The 22,880-nt window shown below is 42.9% G+C and overlaps 1 protein-coding gene across 1 annotated transcript; it reads right to left on the bottom strand.

Annotated features, from left to right (window-relative positions):
- Positions 1 to 1,592: 1,592 nt before the first annotated feature.
- pdxp (pyridoxal (pyridoxine, vitamin B6) phosphatase) lies at positions 1,593 to 17,340 on the bottom strand. The gene is made up of 3 exons (XM_059970691.1): positions 16,562 to 17,340; positions 10,930 to 11,001; positions 1,593 to 2,555 (listed from the first exon to the last, which is right to left on the bottom strand). Exons 1-3 carry the CDS (start codon positions 17,160 to 17,162, stop codon positions 2,221 to 2,223), a joined length of 1,008 nt encoding a protein of 335 aa, XP_059826674.1. The 5' UTR covers positions 17,163 to 17,340; the 3' UTR covers positions 1,593 to 2,220.
- Between the last annotated feature and the right edge of the window lie 5,540 nt (positions 17,341 to 22,880).

Here is a 22,880-nt window from a genome sequence, read left to right as displayed (position 1 = left end):
TGTAAGTAACTCAGGAGACTCGTCTTGTACTCCCTCACACCAATCAGTTCTCCTAGGTACCTTGGTCTTTTTTTAAAATTAAAAATTCACCAGCAAATGTACAAAAGCAACCAATTGCACACAGCAAGTTCTTGTGAATACTAATGCACAAGTAAAAACTAATAATCCAAGTTAGCTCAATCTCTGCATGACTGTAGGCTTCCAACATCCCAACTACATGCTGGTAGTTAAGTGGTGTGAAATCTGGACGGAATTGATGGGGGGGGGGGGGGGGAAGAAGAGAAAGAAAATAGGACAATTATTGCAGGAACATGGATGGGGGGGGGGGGCAGAGTGAAATTCAACAGATTACTGCAGCATTGAGTAGGTACCCGGTTGTCAACAGGAACTCTGCATGTTTTTATGGAAGTCTTGACTATAATGATGCTTTGTGCCTGCGATGCTGCTGCAGTTTTTCATTGCCCACTGTATACAATAAATTTCACTTTTGACTAGCTGGAGATAGTCAGCAAGCTGCACAACACAGCAAACGTGTAGCTTTAAAATTATACAATAAAAAGAGGGCAACCATACTTAAGCTGTTCAACCAAAATCCACTGATGAAAGTATATAGTAAAGGCCCACAGCACAGAGAGAATGAACATCCTAAATCAGAAGCCAAAATGCTTAAGGCACAAGAGGACTTGAAGTACAGTACGCACTTAGGCCTGTTCACAGCAGTGACGACAAACCTTACAAAGACCAGCACTGCACAAACACAGGGCAGTGGATTTAGATCCAGAAGTTGTGGAACTAAAAGGGTCCCTATAAAAGGAAAACAAAGAATTCAATAACTTGTATGAGCACGCCTGGTTAAAAGCACAAATAAAAGCAAGTTGCAATGCTGTGGCTTTACGAGGCATTGATCAGACTGCACTTGGAATATTGCAAGCAATTTTGGGACCCTCATCTTAGAAAGGACATGTTGGCATTGGAGAAGCTCCAGAGGAGGTTCCTGAGAATGATCCCAGGAATTCAAGTGCTAACAATGAAGAGTATTTAATGGCCCTGAGCCAGTACTTGGAATTTAGATGAATGAGTGGAATCTCATTGAAACCTATCGAATACTGAAAGCCTAAATAAAGTGGCCATGGAGAGAATTTTCCAATAGTGAGCAAGTCAAGGAAACACGGGCACAGCTTCAGGATAAAACCCTTAAAAGATGGAGGAATTCCTTTAGCTAGAATCTGTGGAATTCATTGCCAAAGACATTTGTGGAAGCCAAGCCATTGGCTGTACACTCAGTGGCCACTTTGTTAGGCACAGTTGCTTGTTAATGCAGATATCCAGCCAGACAATCATGTGGCAGCATCTCGATGCACAAGAGCATGTAAACATGGTCAAGAGGTTCAGTTGTTCAGACCAATCATCAGAATGGGGGAGAAATATGATCCAAGTGACTTTGAGCATGGAAAGATTGCTGGGATTTTCACACACAGTCTCGAGTTTACAGAGAATGGTGTGAAAAATGAAAAAAAATCCAGTGTACAGTGATTGTTAGAGAGGTCAGGAGAATGGTCAGACCAGTTCAAGCCGAGAGGAAGGTAACAGTAACTCAAATAACCAGTGTTACAATAGTGATGAGCAGAAGAGCATCTCTGCACACAACACATTGAACCTCGATTTTGATCAACTGCAGCAGAAGACCATGAACATACACTTAGTGGCCAACTTTATTAGGTAGAGGAGTACATAACAGAGGCCAGTGTCTTTACGGCAGAGTTTCATAAGCTTTTTGAGTAACAAGGGCATCAGATGTTACAGTAGAAGGCCAAAGAATGGAATTGAGAGGGATAGTAAATTAAGCATGATGCAATGATGGAGCAGATTTAATGGGCTAAATGGTCTAATTCTGCACCAAGTCTTATGGTCTTGGTCTAAGTTTCAGAATTAGGATGAAAAATTAAATGGGTTCCCAACTCTTACCACTTTAAATGAATGTATTAAAAACAAAAGTGTGGTCATATAACACTTCATACTTTATTCGGTCAGAATTATAAATGGATAAATCATCCTTGGGATTTACTGCTCGTCCTTTGTTAGCTGATCCATGCTCTGTTTTGTCCACAACTCCAAGGCCGATGCACAGACCCCATCAGTGTGCAGACAGTTTCCTCCCATCAATAGTGAGGTCGCATGGAGTCAATGAGGTTAGTTTGGCACCAATGTCGCCCCCTTCAGTCAGTCCGTTAGCAGGGGAAGGAAATCTGCGATGCTGTCCACATAGAAGTTGGGGACCATCCTCTGGCGGTCAAGGCATATGCTTGTCATGTTGTCCTGTGCCTCCTGTAGGGTGGAGACACCTGTCAGAGTCAGCACTGTCTGCATCCCGCAGTTGGAGCCAAAGAGGATGTCTGTGTCCAGCCGGTCACCAATCATCAGTGTGCGGGCAGGGTCGAGGGGCTCGCCAGCTCCCCTCTCATTGATGCAGTCGAACATGAACCTGCTGGGCTTACCGATGACTTCTGCCTTGCGGCCAGACGCCACCTCCACAGCAGCCATCAGGCTGCCAGTGCCTGTAAAGGAGAAAGGAATGAGATATTCATTCCAATCAGGGTTACATCTCTCTCCCAACTCCTCCTCCTGCCCTGCAGTCCTCATCTCTCAGCAATAAATGCCGGAGACTGCAAATTAGCAATCTAATCTCAATTGCGTTATCTCAAAACTTATCCCAAGACATGAAAAGCTCCGGTTTAAAAATGCCTATTTTGCAAAATGCTATTCTTCTTGGTGAACTATTGATAGATTTAACTTAAAGTTGAATTAAGGCTAAAAGTCTGATTAATGTTGCTCTGTCCCCTCGTTTTACCTCACTCAAGAATATGTGACCTTGTTTCTTATTCTGCAAGTTAACACAGTCATAAACACAGTCAGCAAGTACACCCTATCTTCGTTATATGCGTCTCCATACTATGCAGATTCACAGTTATGCGAACAACCTATTTCTACCAATGTCTCCTTATATGCATCCAAAACTCAGTTATGCGAGGAGCACCGCTTTCCCGCCAATACAAGTCAGGTGCACGTGCCTCACAGTCTCACTCCCATCAGTCTCGCATTGGTTTTGGCAAGGTGTGGATGTGTGATCTTACGCTCTTAAAGTTTTTGAGTTCTTACCTATGGTGCAGTGATTTTGTGCTTGAAATATTTAACTATGTCTCCTAAATGTCCAATGTCAATTCCTGGGCCATCAGCCAAGCGGCAGAGAACCGCTTTAACACTTGAAAAAAAAGTTGGAAATTATAAACAGGGCGGTGTTAGGTGAAGGTAACACAGTTCTGGGACACTACTGCCAGAAACAGAATCTTGCCTTTAAAGTTCTTTTGTTACTTGACAATGCGCCAGCCCATCCTAAACATTTGGACAGCATTCATCTTAACAGTGCGTTTCCTGCCACCTGACACAACATTGCTGATTCAACCATTTGATCTACATTTAAGGCGTTTTTTTTCTTCTTTTTTTTTAAAAAACGGCAAACTATCTCTCAGATGCTGCAAGCAACAGACGATTTTGAAAATCCCGGGAGTTTACCAACGGTGAGGGCATGGTGTAAGTTGGAACACTTGGCACAAATGGCGATGGACATGGACCCAAGTTTAGAACAGAGTCAGCATTTCAGTCGTTCCCTGCCGTCAACCCTTCTCCACACAAGCAAATTTATGCTGAAAAACAAAATGCTGCCAAGCAAACAATCCTCACCACTTTCTTCAAACCGGTGTCATCACCTAATGTCGGCAGTTCTGAGAGTTCTTTGAGTCTTCCTTCACCCCTGGCTGTCCTTGCTGACACTGACGACACACAACCATCCACCTCATCCATGTAAAGCTTCCCAACCCCACAACAACCACTCATCTCCGGAGCGAACACATCCGCCACTGTTGGTGAGTACTGTACACCCTTTTATGTTAACTTTCTACGATTACGTTGAGTGTTACCTTAAATTGATGAAATATAATACAAATGTTGCCTTGTGGTACTGCTTTTGTGTCATATTGGTATGAAAATGTGAATAAATTACAAATAAAACATATTTAGAAAGCCCCCAGGAACACATCCCTATTTTCTCTATTTAAATAATTATTCACATTATGCGTCAGCTGCGAGGAACGTACCCCCTGCATATGACGAGGATAGGGTGAATTGGAACAAATTAGTAGTAGGCCATTCGTCTCTTGAAACTTTGGGACAAGATCAATAATTAACCGCCAACCTGTATTCCCCAATCCTTTGCAGCAACCTTTCACTCCTTAGCAAACAATTTATCTACCCTACTGCTAAGGAAGATACACAAGCCTAAAATTCTACCCTGCTCATTTTAAATGGGCAATTCCTAAAGGTGCTGAAAATCCACAGCAACACACCAAAATGGAGGAATTCAGATCAGGCCACATCTATGGAGGGAAATAAACTTGTTTACTCATTTCCATAAATGCTGCCTGACCTACTGACTTCCTTCACTCCTTATTTTAAGGCAGTAACCCCTTATAGTTTTAGATCCTCCCATAGGACCAAGTAACCTCAAAATTTACCAAGACCCTTTGTTTCAAACCCTTCTCCTCAAGCTCCAGCAGATTCCAACATTGCATGGTCCACAATTCTTCTAAAGAACTTGCCCTCTCCAATAAACCTTTAACAACCTGCTTCTACGTCTAGGATTATGAAACAGCAAGGCAGGTCATGTTAATATACAGAAATGTGCTCTGCAAGGTTTCCATTGTGTATGCCTGCTCTTGAATAGAGCAGACATATGCAGTCGAAACATTCAAGTTCAAATTCAGCAAGTGCAACCATTACAAATAGCAACAAAACTTTTGCTGGAAATTAAAGTCAAAGATATCCTCAGGACTATGAAATGACAGGCAAATATAGTTGTTCAAATGCAAGGTAATTATTCTGTTCAATTCTAATCATGCAATATTAAGCAATCTCACCAGTGGTAGCAATGAGGTGGTACAGAAGCCTGAAGACCCACACTCAGTATCTTAGGAACAGCTTCTTACCATTTACCATGAGATTTCTGAACAGCCCTCATTACCTCATAAACACTACCTCATTAAAAACTGAAGTAAATTTGATTACCAGAGTACATACGTGTCACTACATACAACCCCTTAGATTTGTTTTCTTATGGTCATACTCAGCAAATCTATAGAATGGTAACTAACAGGATCAATGAAAATCAACCAGAGTGCATAAGATTACAATGTGCAAATGCAAATATAAATAAATAGCAATAAATAACGAGAACATGACAGTGAGAAAAGAGCATGGCCAGGGTTGTAAGGATCTCTGATGATGGATGCAGCTTTCCTACAACAGCGTTTCATGTTGATGTGCTCAATGATACATCTCCTTAAGAGGAGTTATCCATCTTTTACACTAAATTTTATTGTAACTTGTGTTTTTTTAAAAAAATATACCTTGCACTGTACTGCTACCACATAACAATGAATTTCATGATAAAGATCAGTAATAATAAACCCAGTTCTGATATGCTGAGGAAGAGCTCATTAATAGACACAAGCAATAAGACGGCCACATACTCCAAAGAGGAGTTCAGTAGGTTAGAGGAGGAGCAGGGGATCTTTGGAGAAAATGAGCAAGTATGAGGTAGGAATGGAAAATGCTGAAGACAACTGCCAGGTGACAAACAAGACTGGACAGAATGGCCGACTTCATACAGATTCCTCCGCAAATGTTGCGAATTTCTAGATGGGCTCCAATACAAACTTTGAAATACAGATTTCAATTTGGTAGAATGCTAATTAGCTCACCTTTAAAGAATTTAATCAAAATAGAAAGCAAAATAAACATTCAGCAACTTGACTCAACGATCTTTTGCCAAGCTTTTTCTAAAACATAGCAGGTCTGTCCTCTCCCGCGTGATATGTCCATATATGGAGGCCCATCAAGAGCATGCTCACTCAATGCATTTCTTTCTATTTTCCTTGTAGCCAATTCTCCCCACATTTTCTTGGAGCTGTCCCCACCCAGATTTTACACCTCAACCTTTGGCTGCTATAAATTGCACCCAATGAATCTCCCTATCTGCACAACTCTTGCGATGTGGGAGAGCATACTGGAGAAGCCCACAGCCACCAGGACATGCATACTTCACAGACTGTCCGTCAGGTCTGAACCAGAGTCACTGGATATGAGAAAGTCTGCAGATGCTGGAAATCCAAAACAGCCTCTACAAAATGCTGTTGGAACTGAAGTCAGGCAGCAGCTATGGCAATCTGTTCTGCTGCCTAACCTGCTAAATTCCTCCAGTATTTTGTTTGTGTTGCTTCAGAGTTGCCAAGTATTTAAAAGCGTTAACACTTTGCTAAACAATAGCATCCTGTTTTTCTGAAAGAAACTGCTGATGATCAACAGATATGGTAATTTTGTTATTCAATGCTGAGCAAGATTTCTTCTTGAAGGTAGCTAGCTAGGGTTTCAGGATGCTTATCTCCTTGTGCACTCATGCGTAAAGATAGGACAGCTCCAGTCTGTTCTGTGCATTTAGGCCAGGGGTGGGCAAACTTTTTGACTTGTGGGCCACAAAGGGTTCTAAAATTTGACAGGGGGGCCAGACCAGGAGCAGATGGACGGAGTGTTTTGGTAATACACCTCATAAGAGAAAATAAAATATCATGGGATATGTAGAAAACATGTGCTTTAATTTCAATTGAAAATGAACAAATGCATTACAACAAAATATCTGTCTTTGAAGTCCCATGGTATTTAGCTATTTATTGAAATGTCTTTTAAAATTAAATGAATGAATAAAATACAGCTTTTTTTTTAATAGTAACAGTTATTATTTTAAAGCACTGAAAATTCTGTTATCCTTCAAGATATTATCATCATCACTCTCCTCCTGACTGTCTTTATTTCAAAAACGGTAGGAGATGCAGGTCTACTTGTCCTGCTCCTTCTTATTCAATTGTCCCCTGTGCCAAAACTCAACAACGACCAGCACAAGGACAGAACAGTGACAGCGCACCAGTATGCGGAGCGTGTTATTTGATCTGGAGTGCATTTTTTTATTTTGAGAACGTACGCGTACCTGCGCACTACTCATGTCCATCACTTAACAGAAATGACATGTAACATGTAAGGCTTATTGAAAAAAATATTTTCAAATGCATTTTTTACATAACAGAACTAAGAAACTTATTTTTAATTTCAGTGGGAACAGTGTTGTTGGTCTCCCTTTTTAGCCAGCGCATCAAAGTCTGGATTTAGTTTTGTTGTGGCGATTCTCAGGATGGATCTGAAGTATTGGTCAGTTAACTTGGATCTGTGGCTGGCTTTGTTGATGTTCATGACGCTGAACGCCTGTTCACACAAATAGGTCGAGCCGAACAAAGAGTAAAGCGCAAACGTGGAGTAATACGCTGCACCTCAACAAAGGTCAATGTATATAGAGTGCGTCATCTATTGGGAAAATGCCAGAATTGCGGGGATAAAACGTTAACAAGGTTTATTAATATAATTTCATCAAGTTCTGCGGGCCGGATTAAAAAGCTTAACGGGCCGCAAATGGCCCCCGGGCCGTAGTTTGCCCATGCCTGATTTTGGCCATCATGCCTGTTTTGTCATTTGTTCCTCGGTACTGTCAAGCAACAGACAAGTCTAACGGTGTGGGGGTGTAGTATCTGAACAAATACATCTCTTCTGTAAGGGGAATTGTGAGTTAGTTGGTGGATCAGGCAGGAGCAGTCAGACAGACTGTTCCTGTTTGAGCGACTACCAGAGTAAGCCCCGGGAGCTTTGAATAAAGAGTTTGTACTTCTACAGTCTCTGAGTGACTTTATCCAGATTAGACTTCCACAGTGTCACTGCACCATGCCCCTCAAATTCCCAAAGACTCTTCTTAGGTTTGGCAGCAATTTTGTCTTGTCAGAGGAAGGAGATTGTAAAATACAGAAAAAATATGCTGACACTCCTACAGTTGAACTGAGGGAGCCATGTACTGTCAGAGGTGTAATTATACTGATCAGCAGGGGTTTCAACAGTATTATTACATGGAAGGGCAGATTCCCTCCAATGGACTCCTCCCATGACCTTGCTCTGAAAGGGCCTCATGAACTACAGAAAGGGAATAAACAGGGAATTTTACAGTAAGGACATCCCAGGGCATCTCATACCCATTAGAATGTTACAACACTGGAAACACCAGGCAGACTGAATTCAGAAACTGGCATAATTATGTAATAGCAAGACAACACTAAAGCAATATTGGATTAAGGACTTTTTATATAAACAGGACAATTCTGTTTCACTTTCAATTCACAGCCTTTGAATTTTTGGCATCTGCCTTTTGGCAGTCTCCCAATTAAACATCAAAACTCAACTGTAAAGCTTGACCTTCGTCTCCCACTGAGGATGCTGCAGCCAGAAAAAAAACACCAAACCTTTTACAAGGGGGAAATCTTAAAACCGGAACATGGTTAAAAGTACTAAAGAGTAATGAAGTACGGTTTACTTGTAGCCAATACTCAAACTTAGGATTGATTAAAACACCAGTCTAACGTCACTGCCAGTTGGTGAAATGAATGTGCAGACAGGGCATTGGCTTGTTAGTATTCAAAGCAGAGAATGTATCATCCAAAACTTGCTGCATCTTTCAATGATGTGCAAAGGGGGAACAAAAGGAACCGCTTTTCCAAAGTAATGAAAGGAAAGCTTTCTTCCACTAGACCTTGTCTGAACCCACCCACCTCGTTGCTGAAATCCTCAAGTCTTTTCTATGCTCCACCACGCAGCCTCCCACCTGACAAACCAGCCTTCGCCAATAGGCTGACTCCAAATTCCACTAGAAATTGTTTCCAGGCTATACCAGCTTCAGTTTACACAGAAGCTTGAAAACATGCATGAACTTCAATCTCCTCCGTAAAGCATCCACGTTCTCCAGAGCAAGAGTTCCCAAACATTTTTGTTATGCCATGGACCAATGCCATTAAACAAGGGGTTTGTGGACCCCAGGATAGGAACCCCTACTCCGTAGGTATTCTAGACCATTACACTTCAAACCTGTCAGTTGCAAGAATTTGCCATCTATGGGAGTCTGATCTGCACAAGTTGGGTTTCCAACATCAGCTATACCAATAAGAGGCTTACAGTGGAGACCCAGGGGCTTTTACATCCCAGTTTGGAAATGGCTAACACAAGGAGGCACAATTGTAGGGTGACTGGAGGAAAGTATAGCGAGGGATGTCAGAGGTCTTTACACAGAGTGGTGGGTGCATGGAATGCCCTTTCAGGGAAAGTGATAGAAGCATTGAGGAACTTCAGAAATTTTTAGATGGGTACATTGATGATAGAAAAAGTGAGGGCTAAGTAGCAGAGAAGGGCTGGAGTGATCTGTCCACTGTGCTGTGATGTTCAATGCTCTATACTTCACTGATCACAGAGCACCACAGGATGTTGGGGTGCAAAGTACCATGTTAAAAACAGTCAACCAGGACCAAAATTTGAGGACAATTGACTAAGGAACAATCCAACTGTTAAATTCTCATTTGCAGAACTCATGCATGCAAGCAAGCAAGCTTTTAAGATCAACCAATGAACATTCCAGTACGAGATTGGCTCAGAACCAGAATTGTGGAAGTCTGAGACTCAAGCAAAATCCCAGGACACCATTCTGATGATCTCTTACTGTGCTGACCCACATCTCAATCACCAAAACCAGAACAGGGTTTATGGTCTCACTTTCACACGGGATAGGATTGTCCACAAATTGCCTCCCATATTTCTTACAAAAGAACTTCAAAAGTTTGGACTGGAACGGGCTTCACAGAGAGGAGGTTGGTCAATAGAAAAAGATAAAGTTCCTCTTCAAATTTTCCAATTGCAGAGTGATAAGTGAGCTGGAAGAATCTAACCTGCCTCCTAAAAACAAGCAAGCTGCCCCCACCATTCAGACTAACCGAGTGTAGAGTCAGGTAGTTCACTGACTGAATAAAATGAACACTAGAAGTAAAAGGTGCTTTAATTTCACTGCTAACCAGATCCATTCCAAGGATAGCAAGACCAACACTCAAGAGATAAAGTTGATTGGACTTACATCCACCAGAATCTCTAAGAATTAGAGGGATCTCAGAAATCCAGTGCTTGTCTAAATGCGGGAAGTTCTTTCCTGGTAAGTGAGTGGAAGAGGCAGAAGAGATCTAGGACCAGAGAGTCACACAGTCCAAGTCTATAGTACTGCAAGATTTATTTGTAAATCCAGAAATGTGCATTTATATTTTAATTGTCAATAATGAAAATGTGGCATGGCAAAGCAGACTCAATAACTCTGCTTCCAACCACATTAACCCTCAACCTGGGGCTATGCAATCACAAAACACTTTCAGCCAAATGTTGTCAGCACTTGGTTTTTAAAGTAACAATCATGCAAGTTCAGGAACTGCTATCCAGCGGCTCAAGCCTGCTTGATAGTAGCTAATATTCATCTCACTACTATTTTCCTGCACTGAGTCCTTGATTTTCCATTAGTCTCTTGAATGAGCTCAGCAAAGTGCCAACAGCCCTTGGTAAAAATCAACAGTTCATTGATCTCGCATGAAGTTCCTTCTCAGCCTTAAAAACCTACCACTAATATGTACATTGTTTCTTTGGTCCTAGGCTCCAGTCACAGGGGAAGTTCCCAGCCAGCTTCAAAAAACAAACTATTCATTTCATCCTCCCTTATAACCCTGCAAGTGTATACAGATTCTGCCAACTTCATTGTAAGGTTGATCATGATTTCTAGACAAAATTTGTATCTTGCCTTTCTCCAAGTTTTCTTCCTGGTTTTGGAGTGGCAACAAATCCTGAATAAAGCAGGACCACAATCCAATAACTTCATTCTGGATGCGGGTTCAAATCCTGTTAGTTTATCTCAGTCTAGGTTCATACCTGGCCGCACCGTGCAGGTGATCTGATTTTTGGGCTCCACATCTTCATCATTGGGGTTCAGCAGCTTCAAGCCTAGGAGGGACCATATAAAAAGAAACAAGGTTTAACACAGATTATCACATTTCTGGGAGTGGACAGTCATCACAAGGACTTCTGTTTTGCCCAAATGATACAATCATAGCCTTGTGGCCATTTGAACCAAGTCCTGCACCTCTACAGAACTCGTTTCAGACTGTATTCTCAAAATAACCCATCTGGACTCTGCAAAAGTGGGAGGCATCTGTTGGCGGAGGAGAGAATTTCCATTCCTGCTGACAAAAGGTTACAAAGCAATTAGCAAATTCAATGAATGTTTGAGTCATGCAGTTGCTTTTGACATTAGTTCTGTGTACCTCAATTAGTAAAGCTCAACAGAATAAACACTGGATTAATACTTCCCTCAAGCAAGGAAAAATATGCACAGGCTAGCCATTCACATGCTCAAACCTCCACCTCTCAAGAAACAAAGTATTTAAAAACAGGACAAGATTAACTAATGACAGAATTAGTGGGACTGGGAGCAGTAAATACAGGTAGGAGAGGAAAATGTATTAGAACCAATTCAACAAAAGTCAATGAATTTCACAAAGTAGCCAGTTCGAAAGACTTTCTACAAATTCCTACCTTCCAGCTCTTGCTAGACAGATTGCAGCACTCACTTTAGCTGTTCAAAAAGCAGATCAGATCTACAATAGTGTTAAAAATCTTGCCTTGTATATTAAGATCTCTTCATCCCCCTCCAACACTGTTCATTATCACCAAGAGAAACAGGTCCTTTCCGGGACTCATTTTCATTCATATGAGCTGCTGGTACATATCACAAATCCTGATGATGCGACCACTGATGCCAGGTAGATAATTATGAAGAGTATTGATAATGGCTGGGGTCATCAGTTTTGTAAAGACACTGCCCAGAAGGTGGCAATGGCAAACCACTTCTGTAGAAAATATGCCAAGAACTATCATGGACAAAAGGTCATGATCACCCATATCATACGACACAGTGCATAATGATATTGATGATTCTAATCTAGCTAGATGTCACTTTGCAGCAACCTTGTACAACTTGGCATATTTAATAAAAGGGGAAAGCCAATAATAACCCAGTTTATACTTGCTGGAATTTGGAAAACTAATGCTTACTTTATAGTTTATTTAATTAATTGCCAATATTCAACAGCTCTGCTAATATTGAAATAGTTTATTCTGCATACTAGCTTTACCCAAGCAAAATTTGGAACAAGGGAAATTCATCAGAGCATTACAGATGTTAGCTATTTCAATGAATACCGTTGGGTCAATGTTTCCTCTACACTGAATCACACTTCCACCCCCTCTCCCTCATTGGTCTTGCATGCTTGTATGTCAAGTGGTGGGTAATGGGTTGGCCATCTGTACTACACATTTGTCCCTTCCACTTCCTACTGATTCTTGTGCTGAACCTGTTCCTCATTAACTCTACTGGAAATGCTATAAAATCCAGTCAGGCAGCACCTGGGAAAAGAAAGCAATTTAAGGTAAAGAAAGATGCTGTCTAATATTTATAGCAAATTTTCATATTTTAAATTTGCCACACCAGCCATCACTTGCCACCTAAGTGAAAAAGAAACTATCTGGACAGGTTCAATAGCCAGGAAGGACTAACTGCAGACATAGGAGACTACCTCAGGGATGCATCTCAGTCAGCAGAGATGGACTGTGCTAAAGCGCAGATTTCCACACTTGACTATCTGCCTAAACATGCTCCGACCTCTGAAGGCAGCTGGGTTATTTTGCCTATGCTCGGTATGAGCAGCAATACAAATTGTGGTGTCAGGAACAACTGACACCATAATTTATAATAGAAGATGCATTTTTTCAGTGAACAATCTGTTGAGCTTGAACAGGGACAGAGTAAGACTGATAGCAGAAACCTGAAAATGAAACATCAGTTAACCCAGGTTTAGCACGAAGTGACCAAAACTGCAGAAGTGCATGTGAAACAAGTGTTCTAGGAGGGCAAGCAACACTGTCAGCAAGAGAAGAGCAGGAAATAAGGTTAATATTGTTAACAAAAGTTTGCCAGCAAGAGCCAGCAAAGAAAATATCCACCTGTGATTGATCAAATATCTTTTGTCTTCAAATACTAAAACTAGTACCTCTGAAATGCAGTTCAATTAAATTATAACATAGGCGACAGCAAAACAAGGACAGCCAAATAATCCTGCCTTTAGCAATCTGAATGGTAAAAAAAAGATGCACAAGAAGATAATCAAATAGGCTTCATTACTGTGCAGAAGTGTAGGCACATTTATACAGATAAGGTTGCACAGTACTGTAGTAATTTTATGTACTGCTGCAAAATACAAATAACAGTTTTCAAGACAAATGTAAGTGATAATAAACCTAAATCAGATAGTTGTCCATATTGTAGACTGAGGCTGGAAAAGGGGCAAGGAGAGGGGTATCAGGGTTGGGAAAGGTGGGGGGGGGGGGTAAGAAAAAGAGTGGGAAGCACCAGAGAGACTTTCTGTAATGATCGATAAACCAATTATTTGGAATCAAATAACCTTGTCTGGTGATTCAGCGAAGGGTACATCTGCCACCAAGCCCCTGTCCCACCTCAGCACTCCTTCTCTGCCATCGGTCCTAATCTCATTTAATAATTGAGGCCCTGTTATAGGGCAAGAAAATGCACATAAACAAATTACTTTTTAGTATGGAATGTGCTACCATAGAAGACTGTGAAGTCAGTCATAAATGTGCTCAGGTGGCAGAAGCATTCTAAAGAGGTCAAGGGGAGCGTGGAGAAGGCAGGAATAAAGTCCAGGCTTAAGGGCACAATAAATTCAAACTATGACAGACAGTTGACAGATCAGGCTCAAAGGTTCCCATTATCTGGTTTTATAGCAGAGATAAGCATCAGGTGTCAGAGAAGGGAACTGACAAAGGGTTTATTACCCGAATCGTTCTACAAAAGCTGCCTGAATCGCCGTTTCCAGCATTTTCTATTTCAGGTTTCCACTAACTGCAGTTTGATTTTCAGGGAATTCTACCCTGCTTTGAAATATTACCTTCCCTCCATAAAGCCGAATACATCTTTTACACAAGGAATTAAGGGTTTATAATTCCAATTTTTTACATTAAAGCACTGCACTGGATTGATAACAGAAGTTTTATACTAAGATTAGGACAGGTGACCAGCTTGGTTAGACTTTAAACATTGAGGCAGCAAATCCATGGTTACAAAAGGGAATTACAGTATCTAAAGATAAGTTTTAACCCATTGGCGCAGCTGGTAGAACAACTACCAAACTGTACCAGAGACCCAGGTTCAGTCTTGACTACAGGTGCTGTGAGCACATGGGCTTCCTTCAGGTACTTTCTCCCCCTACCCAAAGACCAACAGATATACAGCACGTGTATCAACTGGTAACTTACCCCCAGTGCATTGATGGCTGGATTCAGAGGAGAGTTGACGTAGGGAGTGTATTGATACAAATAGATGGTTGATGGTTAGCATCGACTCAGCGGGACAAAGGGCCTGTTTTAACTGTAAGGAGTTTGTATGTTCTGCTCTTGAACATGTGGGTTTCTGCCGGGTGCTCTGGTTTCTTCCCACATTTTAACAACGCACAGGTTAGCAAGTTAATTGGTCATATAGGAGTAGTAGACTGAAAGGCCCTCTCTAAAATAAGCAAAAACTAGCATCCAAGCGCAGGATTAGACTACAGGACTAGTAATGTGGTCACACATACCAAGGTACAGTGAAATACTGTTTAACCTGCCATCCAAACACAACATTTAATCACAGAGCATTGAGGTAGCACAATGCATAATAGGTGTTACAGAAAATGTGCAGTGAAGGCAGACAATTAGGAACAAGGGCGTCATGAAGTGAATTTCGAGATAAAGAGTCATCTTATCATACTAATAGATCATTCAGTAGTCTTGTAGAGTGGGGTAGAGGCTATTCGAGCCTGGTGAACATAAGCAGGAGTTGGCCATTTGGCTCAGTGAGCCTGCTCCACCATTCAATGCGCTCAGGATGAACCCGACTGTGACCTCAGCTCCATCTACCTATCTTTGCCATAACCCTTCATTCCCCTACTGTGCAAAAATCCAACTGGGTCTCAAGTATATTAAATAAGGTAGACTCTCCTGCCTCGCTGGACAGAGAATTCCACAGATTCATTACTTTCTGGGAAAAGCAACTTCTCCTCATATCCATCCTAAATTTACTCCCCAAATCTTGAGATTACGTTCCCTACTACTTGTCTCATCTAGCATTTATATGTGATTACCATATTCAGAATTGGGGAAGTTAGGGGGCAGTAATACCAAATGCCATAACAGACAAAATGTTGGAGAAACTGAAAAGGTCAGACAGCATCTATGGAGAGGAATTGAGTCAATGCTTCTAGCCGAGACCATTCATCAGGCTTGAAACATTGGCTATTTCCCTCTATAGATCAGGGGATCACAAGCTATTTTTAAAATGAGAGGGACCCCTACCATTAACTGCGCAGTCCATGGACCCAAGTTCAGAGACCCTGCCATAGATGATGGTTTATCTGCCCCTCCAACAATCTGTGTGTATTACTCTGGATTTGCAGTATCTGCAGAATTGCATGTTAAGATATTAACATGCAAGGTACCTATATTAAATACAGCAGCATATTAACAACACATCCTAGATGTTGTCTTGTGGCACGGCCTCAAGCAGGCTCCACACAATGCTCTTTGCCCCTCCACTTACTGTTAGACCAGCAGTATCTGTTGAAGCAAATTCCACGTAGCCACTCTGCCCTAGAGGATCTTGAATTTCAGACACAACTGACAAGAACTAGCTCGCCTCATGCCAGCTATACTACAAGGCTTTGCAATTTGGAAAGGGTTTTACTGGGCCACGATACAGATCAGGTCATACATTACTACATCAAAAGGGTAAAAGAGACCAATGCAGAGTACAGTATAGTGTTGCAGTGAACGGAGAAAGGGCAGCACAGGTAGGCAAAGGTGAAAAGGAGTTCAGTAGTACACAAGGTCACGGGAGGCTGCAGACTCACATCTCCATCATGGGCAGAACCCTTCCCACTATCATGAACGTTTCCAAGAGGCCAAGCCACAAGACAGCATCCATCACCAAGGACCCTCGCCATCTGGACATGCCCTCTTCACATTAGCACCATCACAGAGCTACAGTCCCACACGCCATTCCACAGTTTCTTTCTCTCCACTACCTGATTTGGGTACTTATCGTAACGTTTATGTTCTTTGCACCGGTACTGCTGCCACAAGTCCTGAACAACACACAAAATTGTTGGAGGAGCTCAGCAGGTCAAGCAGCATCGCCAGAGGGAAACGAACAGCCTACATTTCGATAGAACCCTTTCCCACCTTAGATGATGCCTGATCTGCTGAGTTCCACCAGCATTTCTGTGCATCTTGCTCCAGGTTTCCAGTACCTGCAGAATTGGTGTCACAAGTTTCAGTTCACCTAAATCAGTGATAACAAATCTGAGCCTTATGAGGGGAGGGAGATGAGTGGGTGGACCCAAGCCAGTGCAAGCGGGTACGTGAACCGGAGCCGCAATAAAGGATGCCCGCTCACCTGGGACCACTGTGCCTCCTACCAACGGGTGCCAGGGATCGGGGTCGGTGGCCACAAAGAGACACCGGGGGTCCCGCAGGTAGCTGCATGCCTTGGCCAGCCGCACGAAGCTGAAGTGTTCGTCGTAGCCGACCAGCACAGCGCCGACCTCGGGGTCCAGGGCGCAGCTGGACACAGGCAGCTCCCCGGCGTCCTGTGGACCGCCCGTCACCCACAAGCCGGCTGCCCGTAGTTCGCCGCACAGGGCTTCGCTGCCCAGCACATAGACCTTGCGGCGGAGGCGAGCGACGTCGCGCAGGTAGAGGGCCGAGCAGTAGCCGGTGCTGTAGACTTGCTCGGGCTCAGCCGCTAAACCCAGAGTCCCGAGCTTGGCTACTACCGAGTCCCGCGGGCGGCTACAGTTATTGCTGACGAAGTAGACGCGCTTGCCCCGAGCCTTCAGCCCAAGCAGCACCTCGGCCGCCCCGCGGATCGCCCGCGGCCCATTCCACAGCACACCGTCACAGTCCAACAAGAAGGTGTCCACCGCCGCAACCAGCTCCCGACCACAAGACCCGATGCTCAGCCGCCGGCAGCAAAAACCACCCGATACGGCGGCCATTCCTGGATTGTCCGGTTCTCAGCCCAACCTTTCACCCACCAACACCAATCAGATCCAACGCCCGCCCAATCGGTTTAGCCGATTGGGGTTTTAGAAGCAAAGAGGCGGGATTACGGTTCCGTGAACCAATCGGTTATTCCTGGAGGGTGACAGTCTGTTTAACCAATGGGAATTGAAATTCTAAAAAAATGTGCCTTTCGCTCAGATTCCAGATCAGAGCGCGCTAAATTCACATGGCCAACTGCAAAGTTGGGGAAAAGTGGAAAACCAATAAGACAGTCTGAGAACCCTTATCCCACGACCTCCGAAATCCGATATTTTTATGCGCTGACATGACGTCACGAAAGGCACGACATTTTTCAAAGCGTCTGCTCATCACGAAAATCTAATACCAGAACAAATTTACAATGCCGGTTGCTTTTATACCTTACACAAAACCCTTAAAAATAAAATTCAAATGCAGTGCACTGTAATTGTCAGAAACACACTGAGTCTCAGCAATTTGCAGAACGGTAAACTTTATTTTTCGAGTCTGCAGAGTCGGACCCAACCAGCTCCTGCTAGATTGAGTGCCGAATTACACTTTGCACGGTTTTTTTATACCCTACTTGCTTACGACTTTGTGAGTTGCACCCATGTGAGGTACAGACATTCTTCCTTAATCTCATTACAAAATTACAAATGTGATTACCCTTTGGCCCACTTATCAGCCTCAGCGCATTAACACCGTTATTGTTCAACCGTTAAGCATGTCTTCCCGTTACCCGTATCGCTTCTTTAATCAGCAAGCTATTGTTTCATCCTCATTTTGCAAATTGGTTTATACGTTGCCCTGCAAGTTGCTTTGCACGCTCTTTCTGTGTCAGCACATTCAAAATGGACTCCTTAAGTACCGTCTTTAATTTAATCATTTCTCTCAATAATCTACTATCAAAACACGGCATCGTAAGTGGAGACTGAAAGTTAGACACCGTTGATTGTTAAAGTTCAACAGATAATTCAGGAATTCTCCCGATGCGGCCGTGCTGCAGTCGTTACCCTGTACTCGTATTTTTTTTATTATATTAATCATTTGTAATTATTTTTACTGCTACGTACCTATGTGTGATGAACAAGTGCAAGATAACGACTGCTTCAGAGACGGAATGATGGCAATCCCAATGAGAACGGAGTAGAAGGTTACTGATACAAGGATTCCAGGCAGATGAGAAACTGGGTCCGGATGGGCGAGCTGGCACCGTTGTTGACTGTCCATTTTTGCCAAACTGCAGTTTATATGATGTTAAATACATTGTCAAATGTGTGCATACCCCATGTATAAATGTAATGAAACTTATAAGCACAGGTCATTCTGCAGATGCTATGAGTCTGGAAGGTTTTGTTCTTCCAACCTGAGTGTGGCCTCATCGTGGCAGTCGACCAATTTTTCAGAATGGGACAGAGAAGACGGTTTGAAATTGGTGGCCTCCAGGAAACACCAACTTCTGTGGTGGATGGGAAAAAAAAAGGTGTTCAACAAAGCAGTCCCCCAATTTGTGAGGGGCCTCATATGTGTCCATTTGATGACATAACAGTCTCTTTGTGAGGAGGCTGCAACTAAATGCCCACAGTGCCCTGACTCTCTCACTTGTGCTCTTGGGTGCTGGCCTGGAGTAAAGGGCTCAGAGTACTGGTCAATGCCTGACCCCATAGACATCCAATGGAGGAAGAAATTCCATGTGCATCAAGTACAGTGGCCCTATCACCATTTCAATAAGTGAGGACACTATCACAGGCATCCCCTTGTGATTGCCATTCCTCTCTGACTTTTTTCTCTTTCATATACCTATTATATATTTCAAATATATTAATATATACAGAATTCATGTATTTTATTGCCTGATCAATGGATCAAACTACACCATATCAGACAGGACATTTGATATATCACCAAAGACGTAAGCAAGTTTCTACAGATGGTTCAGATTTTTCCTGTTACGCTCTAGGTATTTCATTTAGCAGTTCTGTAAGAGCCGTCTGTTCTGCTTTCAGCCTGTTTAGGTTTGAGCTGAGATGAGGGGCTTTGTTGTTTGTCTTAGGAATGTGGTGTCAGCAAATCAGGATGGTGGAATTCAGAGAAGCTTCTAGAGAATACAGGGCGGAGAATTTTTGTGAGGGACACTGATGTGGGTCGAGATCTTTTTGGGGGGGAGCTGGGATTAGACCTGAGGGAAGATGACTGAGGATGCCGCCCCAGTTGCACATGGTGCTTTTGTGCAGATGAATGGCTTCAAGGAGGAAGGGTCAATACTCCCATGGGAGAGCCCATTTGTTCAAGTGACATTCGGAAGGTATCGTGTGAGTTAAGAGATTTCGCATGAATAAGGTCCAAACTTATATGCACATTTGACTGTTATGATGGGCCCTTTTGGTTTTTTTTCTTCTTTCTTTTCTCTGATTCTTATTTGGTTAAGTTAACATTCTTAAATCTACTTGCTTTATAATCGTAAGCAGTGTATGGTCTATTATTATTTTCTCACGGGCAATTGCATGGGAGCAATAAGTTACACGGCATTCACACAAATCGGGGTTTGGGTGGGAGAGATATCCCGACTTCATGGGTTTGGCAGGATCCAATCGTGTTTACCGTAGACGTACAGAGTCTGAGGAAGGTGGTTTTCTCACAGCCGAGTCTGGTGGCTGTTAGTGAGGGGCTAACAAGCCGAATCAATAGAGATGCTCAGTAAAAAGGGTTTTCAGATGTATGGTGGAGTGCATTGCGACTGGGTGCATTACCGTCTAGTACGGAGGCTCCGATAGACAGGATCACAAGAAGTCACAGAGGCGTTGTAGACTTCATGGGCACCATCTTCCTCACTAGCAAGGACATTCTCAGCAGGCAGTGCCTCAAGAAGGTGGCATCCTTCATTGGATCCAGATATATTTGTCTATTGTACATCGGAACACACTGTGAATTGTGTTGTTTGAACAACCAGCCTACCCAAAAAAGTGCTGGGGGCAGCCCACAAGTGTGGCCATACATTTCAGCACTAACATAGCATGTCGACTACACCCGCTTCTCATTACTAGCATTGGAGAGGAAGTTCAGGAGCCTGAAAACCCATAATCAAGGCTTTAGGAACAGATTTTCCTCTCTGCTATCAGATTTATGTACGGTTTGTGAACCTACAAACACTACCTCGCCACTGCATTTGCAAAATTTATTTATTTATTTTTATTGTCTCGGATCTTGGTCTGAAGCATTGATCATTTCTTCATTTCCACAGGCGCTGCCTGACCTGCTGAGTTCCTCCAGCATTCTGTGTGTGTAGCTTTGGATTTCCAGCTTCTGCAGAGGTTCTTGTCTTCATTGTTTTTATTGTAACTTAGTATTTTATATGGCTTGTACTGTACAAAACAACAAGTTTCACGACTTATGTCAGTGATAATAAACTTTATTCTGATTCTGACATTACATCAACAAAGGAGCTTAATTGTGCATTCTGTTGTTCTAATAAATCATTCTATTACAGACATTGCCCTTGTTCCATTCATTACCTTCCAGATAAAGGGTCTCAACCTGAAATGTTGACTGGCAATTTCCCTCCACATCATGCTGCCTGATCCGCTGAGCTCCTCCAGCATTTTGAGTGTCACCTCTTCTCATAGACTGGAGACCATGGAACCTGGAGCAAAACTAAACCAGCCTCCTCAGCAGATTGAGTAGGATCTGTGGAGGCAGAGGGAAGGCTGACATTCTGGGTTGTGATCCTACAATCAGATACTGCTTGACCCTCTGAGTTCCTGCAGCAGTTTGTCTTTTTTGCTCTTTCATATATGTTGTGGCTGACAAAGAGTATTTGAGACAATGACAGTCTATGAGGAAGTTAACACCAGCAGAGGAAAGTGTTACCATCCTTGGAAAGGAATAAACAGTTGACATCTCAGGCCAAGACCCTTCTTCAGGACTAGAAAGGATGGGGGAAGATGACAGAATAAAGAGTTGGAAAGAGAGGAAGAAGGATAACTAGAAAGTGATAGGTGAAGTCAGACAGGTGGGAAAGGTAACGTGCTGGAGAGGAAGGAATCAGATAGGAGAGGAGAGTGAACCACAAGAGAACAGAAAGGAAGAGAGGACCTAGGTGGAGCTGATAGGCAGGTGTGAAGAATATAGAAGAGGAGGGGAGGGATTTTTTTTTACTGCAAGGAGGAATTGCTATTCATGCCATCAGGTTGGAGGATACAGATGGAGTATAAGTTGTTGCTCCTCCACCCTGAGAGTGGCCTCATCGTGGCACAAGAGGAGGCCACGGACTAACATGTTGGAATGGGAATCTGAATTAAAATATTTGGGCACTGGGAAGTTCCGCCTTTGGTGGATGGAGCAGAGGCATGTGAAAAAGTGGTTTTCCAATTTCCGACGGGTCTCACCAATGTAGAGGAGGCTGCATCATGAGCACCAGATAGATGACCCCAACAGATTTGGAGGTGAAGTGTTGCCTCAACTGGAAGGACTCTTGGGGGCCCTGAATGGAGGTGGCACTTTAGCCACTTGCGGGGAGAAGTGCTAGGAGGCAGATTAGTAGAGACAAGGGCATCATGGAGGAAAGCAGGAAGGGGTGGTAAAAATATTTTTGATAGTAAGATCCCTTTGGAGATGGCAGAAGTTGCGGAGAATGATGTGTTGGATGTGGAGGCTCATGGGGTGGTCGGCAAAGGTGAGAGGAACTCTATCATTATTAAGGCAGTCGGAAAATGAAGTAAGTGCAGACATTCAGGAAGTGGAGAAGAGTGCAGATGTTCAGGAAATCACCAAATTCTCTATGAATTTCTTGTGTTTTTGTATTACCATCCTGTCTGTTATTCCAATGCTTTAACAATGGAGAGTTTGTAATTGTGAAATTTTCCAAGTACATGTTGTTAGATCTCACAGAGTTATACAGCACAGAAACAGGCCCTATCATCTGTGTTGACCGAGGTGCCCAGCTAAGCTAGTCACATTTCCCTGCATATGGCCTGGATTCCCTCGAAGCCTTTACCATCCATATACAAATCCAAATGTCTTTTAAAATGTACTCAACTCAACTATCTTCTCTGGCAACACACACAAAATGTTGGAGGAACTCAGCAGGTTGGGCAGCATCTATGGGGAGGAATAAACAGTTAATATTTCAGTCTGGAACCATCAGGGTGCTTTTTCTGGATGCTCAGTTTCCTCTTAAAGCATTTACCTGTCGCTTTAAATCTATGCCCTCTGGTTCCGTTTCCCTGGGAAAGCGACTGTGTGCAGCCTCCCTATCTTTATTTTATACAACTGTTAAGGTCTCTTGCCAGCTGTTACTCTATTGGTATTGGGACTGGTCATTTTTGCTTTCCGTTCCTCTGTCCTGTTTCTCTCTTTTCACATATATGTTCTGACCCACTCAGAATGTCCCCGTAGGACAGACTACAACACCAGCCAAACTTCACACCATTAGCAACATATAGACACAGACACAGACACAGACACAGACACAGACACAGACACAGTCAGGCTGAGAGGAATTAAAACTCAGCATTTTGGCCTGAGCCCTGATGAAGGATCAGGAGGGCAGAAACTAAAAACCAAACCTAGAAGGCTTTGCAAAGGTTTGAAAGGAACCTGAAGGACACCTTCATGCAGGGGGTAAGTTGCCAGAGAACATAGTCCTGATAAAGGGTTTCAGCCCAAAGTGTTGAATGTCTATTCTACTCCATTGA

This window comes from Hypanus sabinus, chromosome 5, assembly GCF_030144855.1.
Source record: "Hypanus sabinus isolate sHypSab1 chromosome 5, sHypSab1.hap1, whole genome shotgun sequence".
Classification (NCBI taxonomy): domain Eukaryota; kingdom Metazoa; phylum Chordata; class Chondrichthyes; order Myliobatiformes; family Dasyatidae; genus Hypanus; species Hypanus sabinus.
This window is presented reverse-complemented; position numbering and strand designations above follow the sequence as displayed.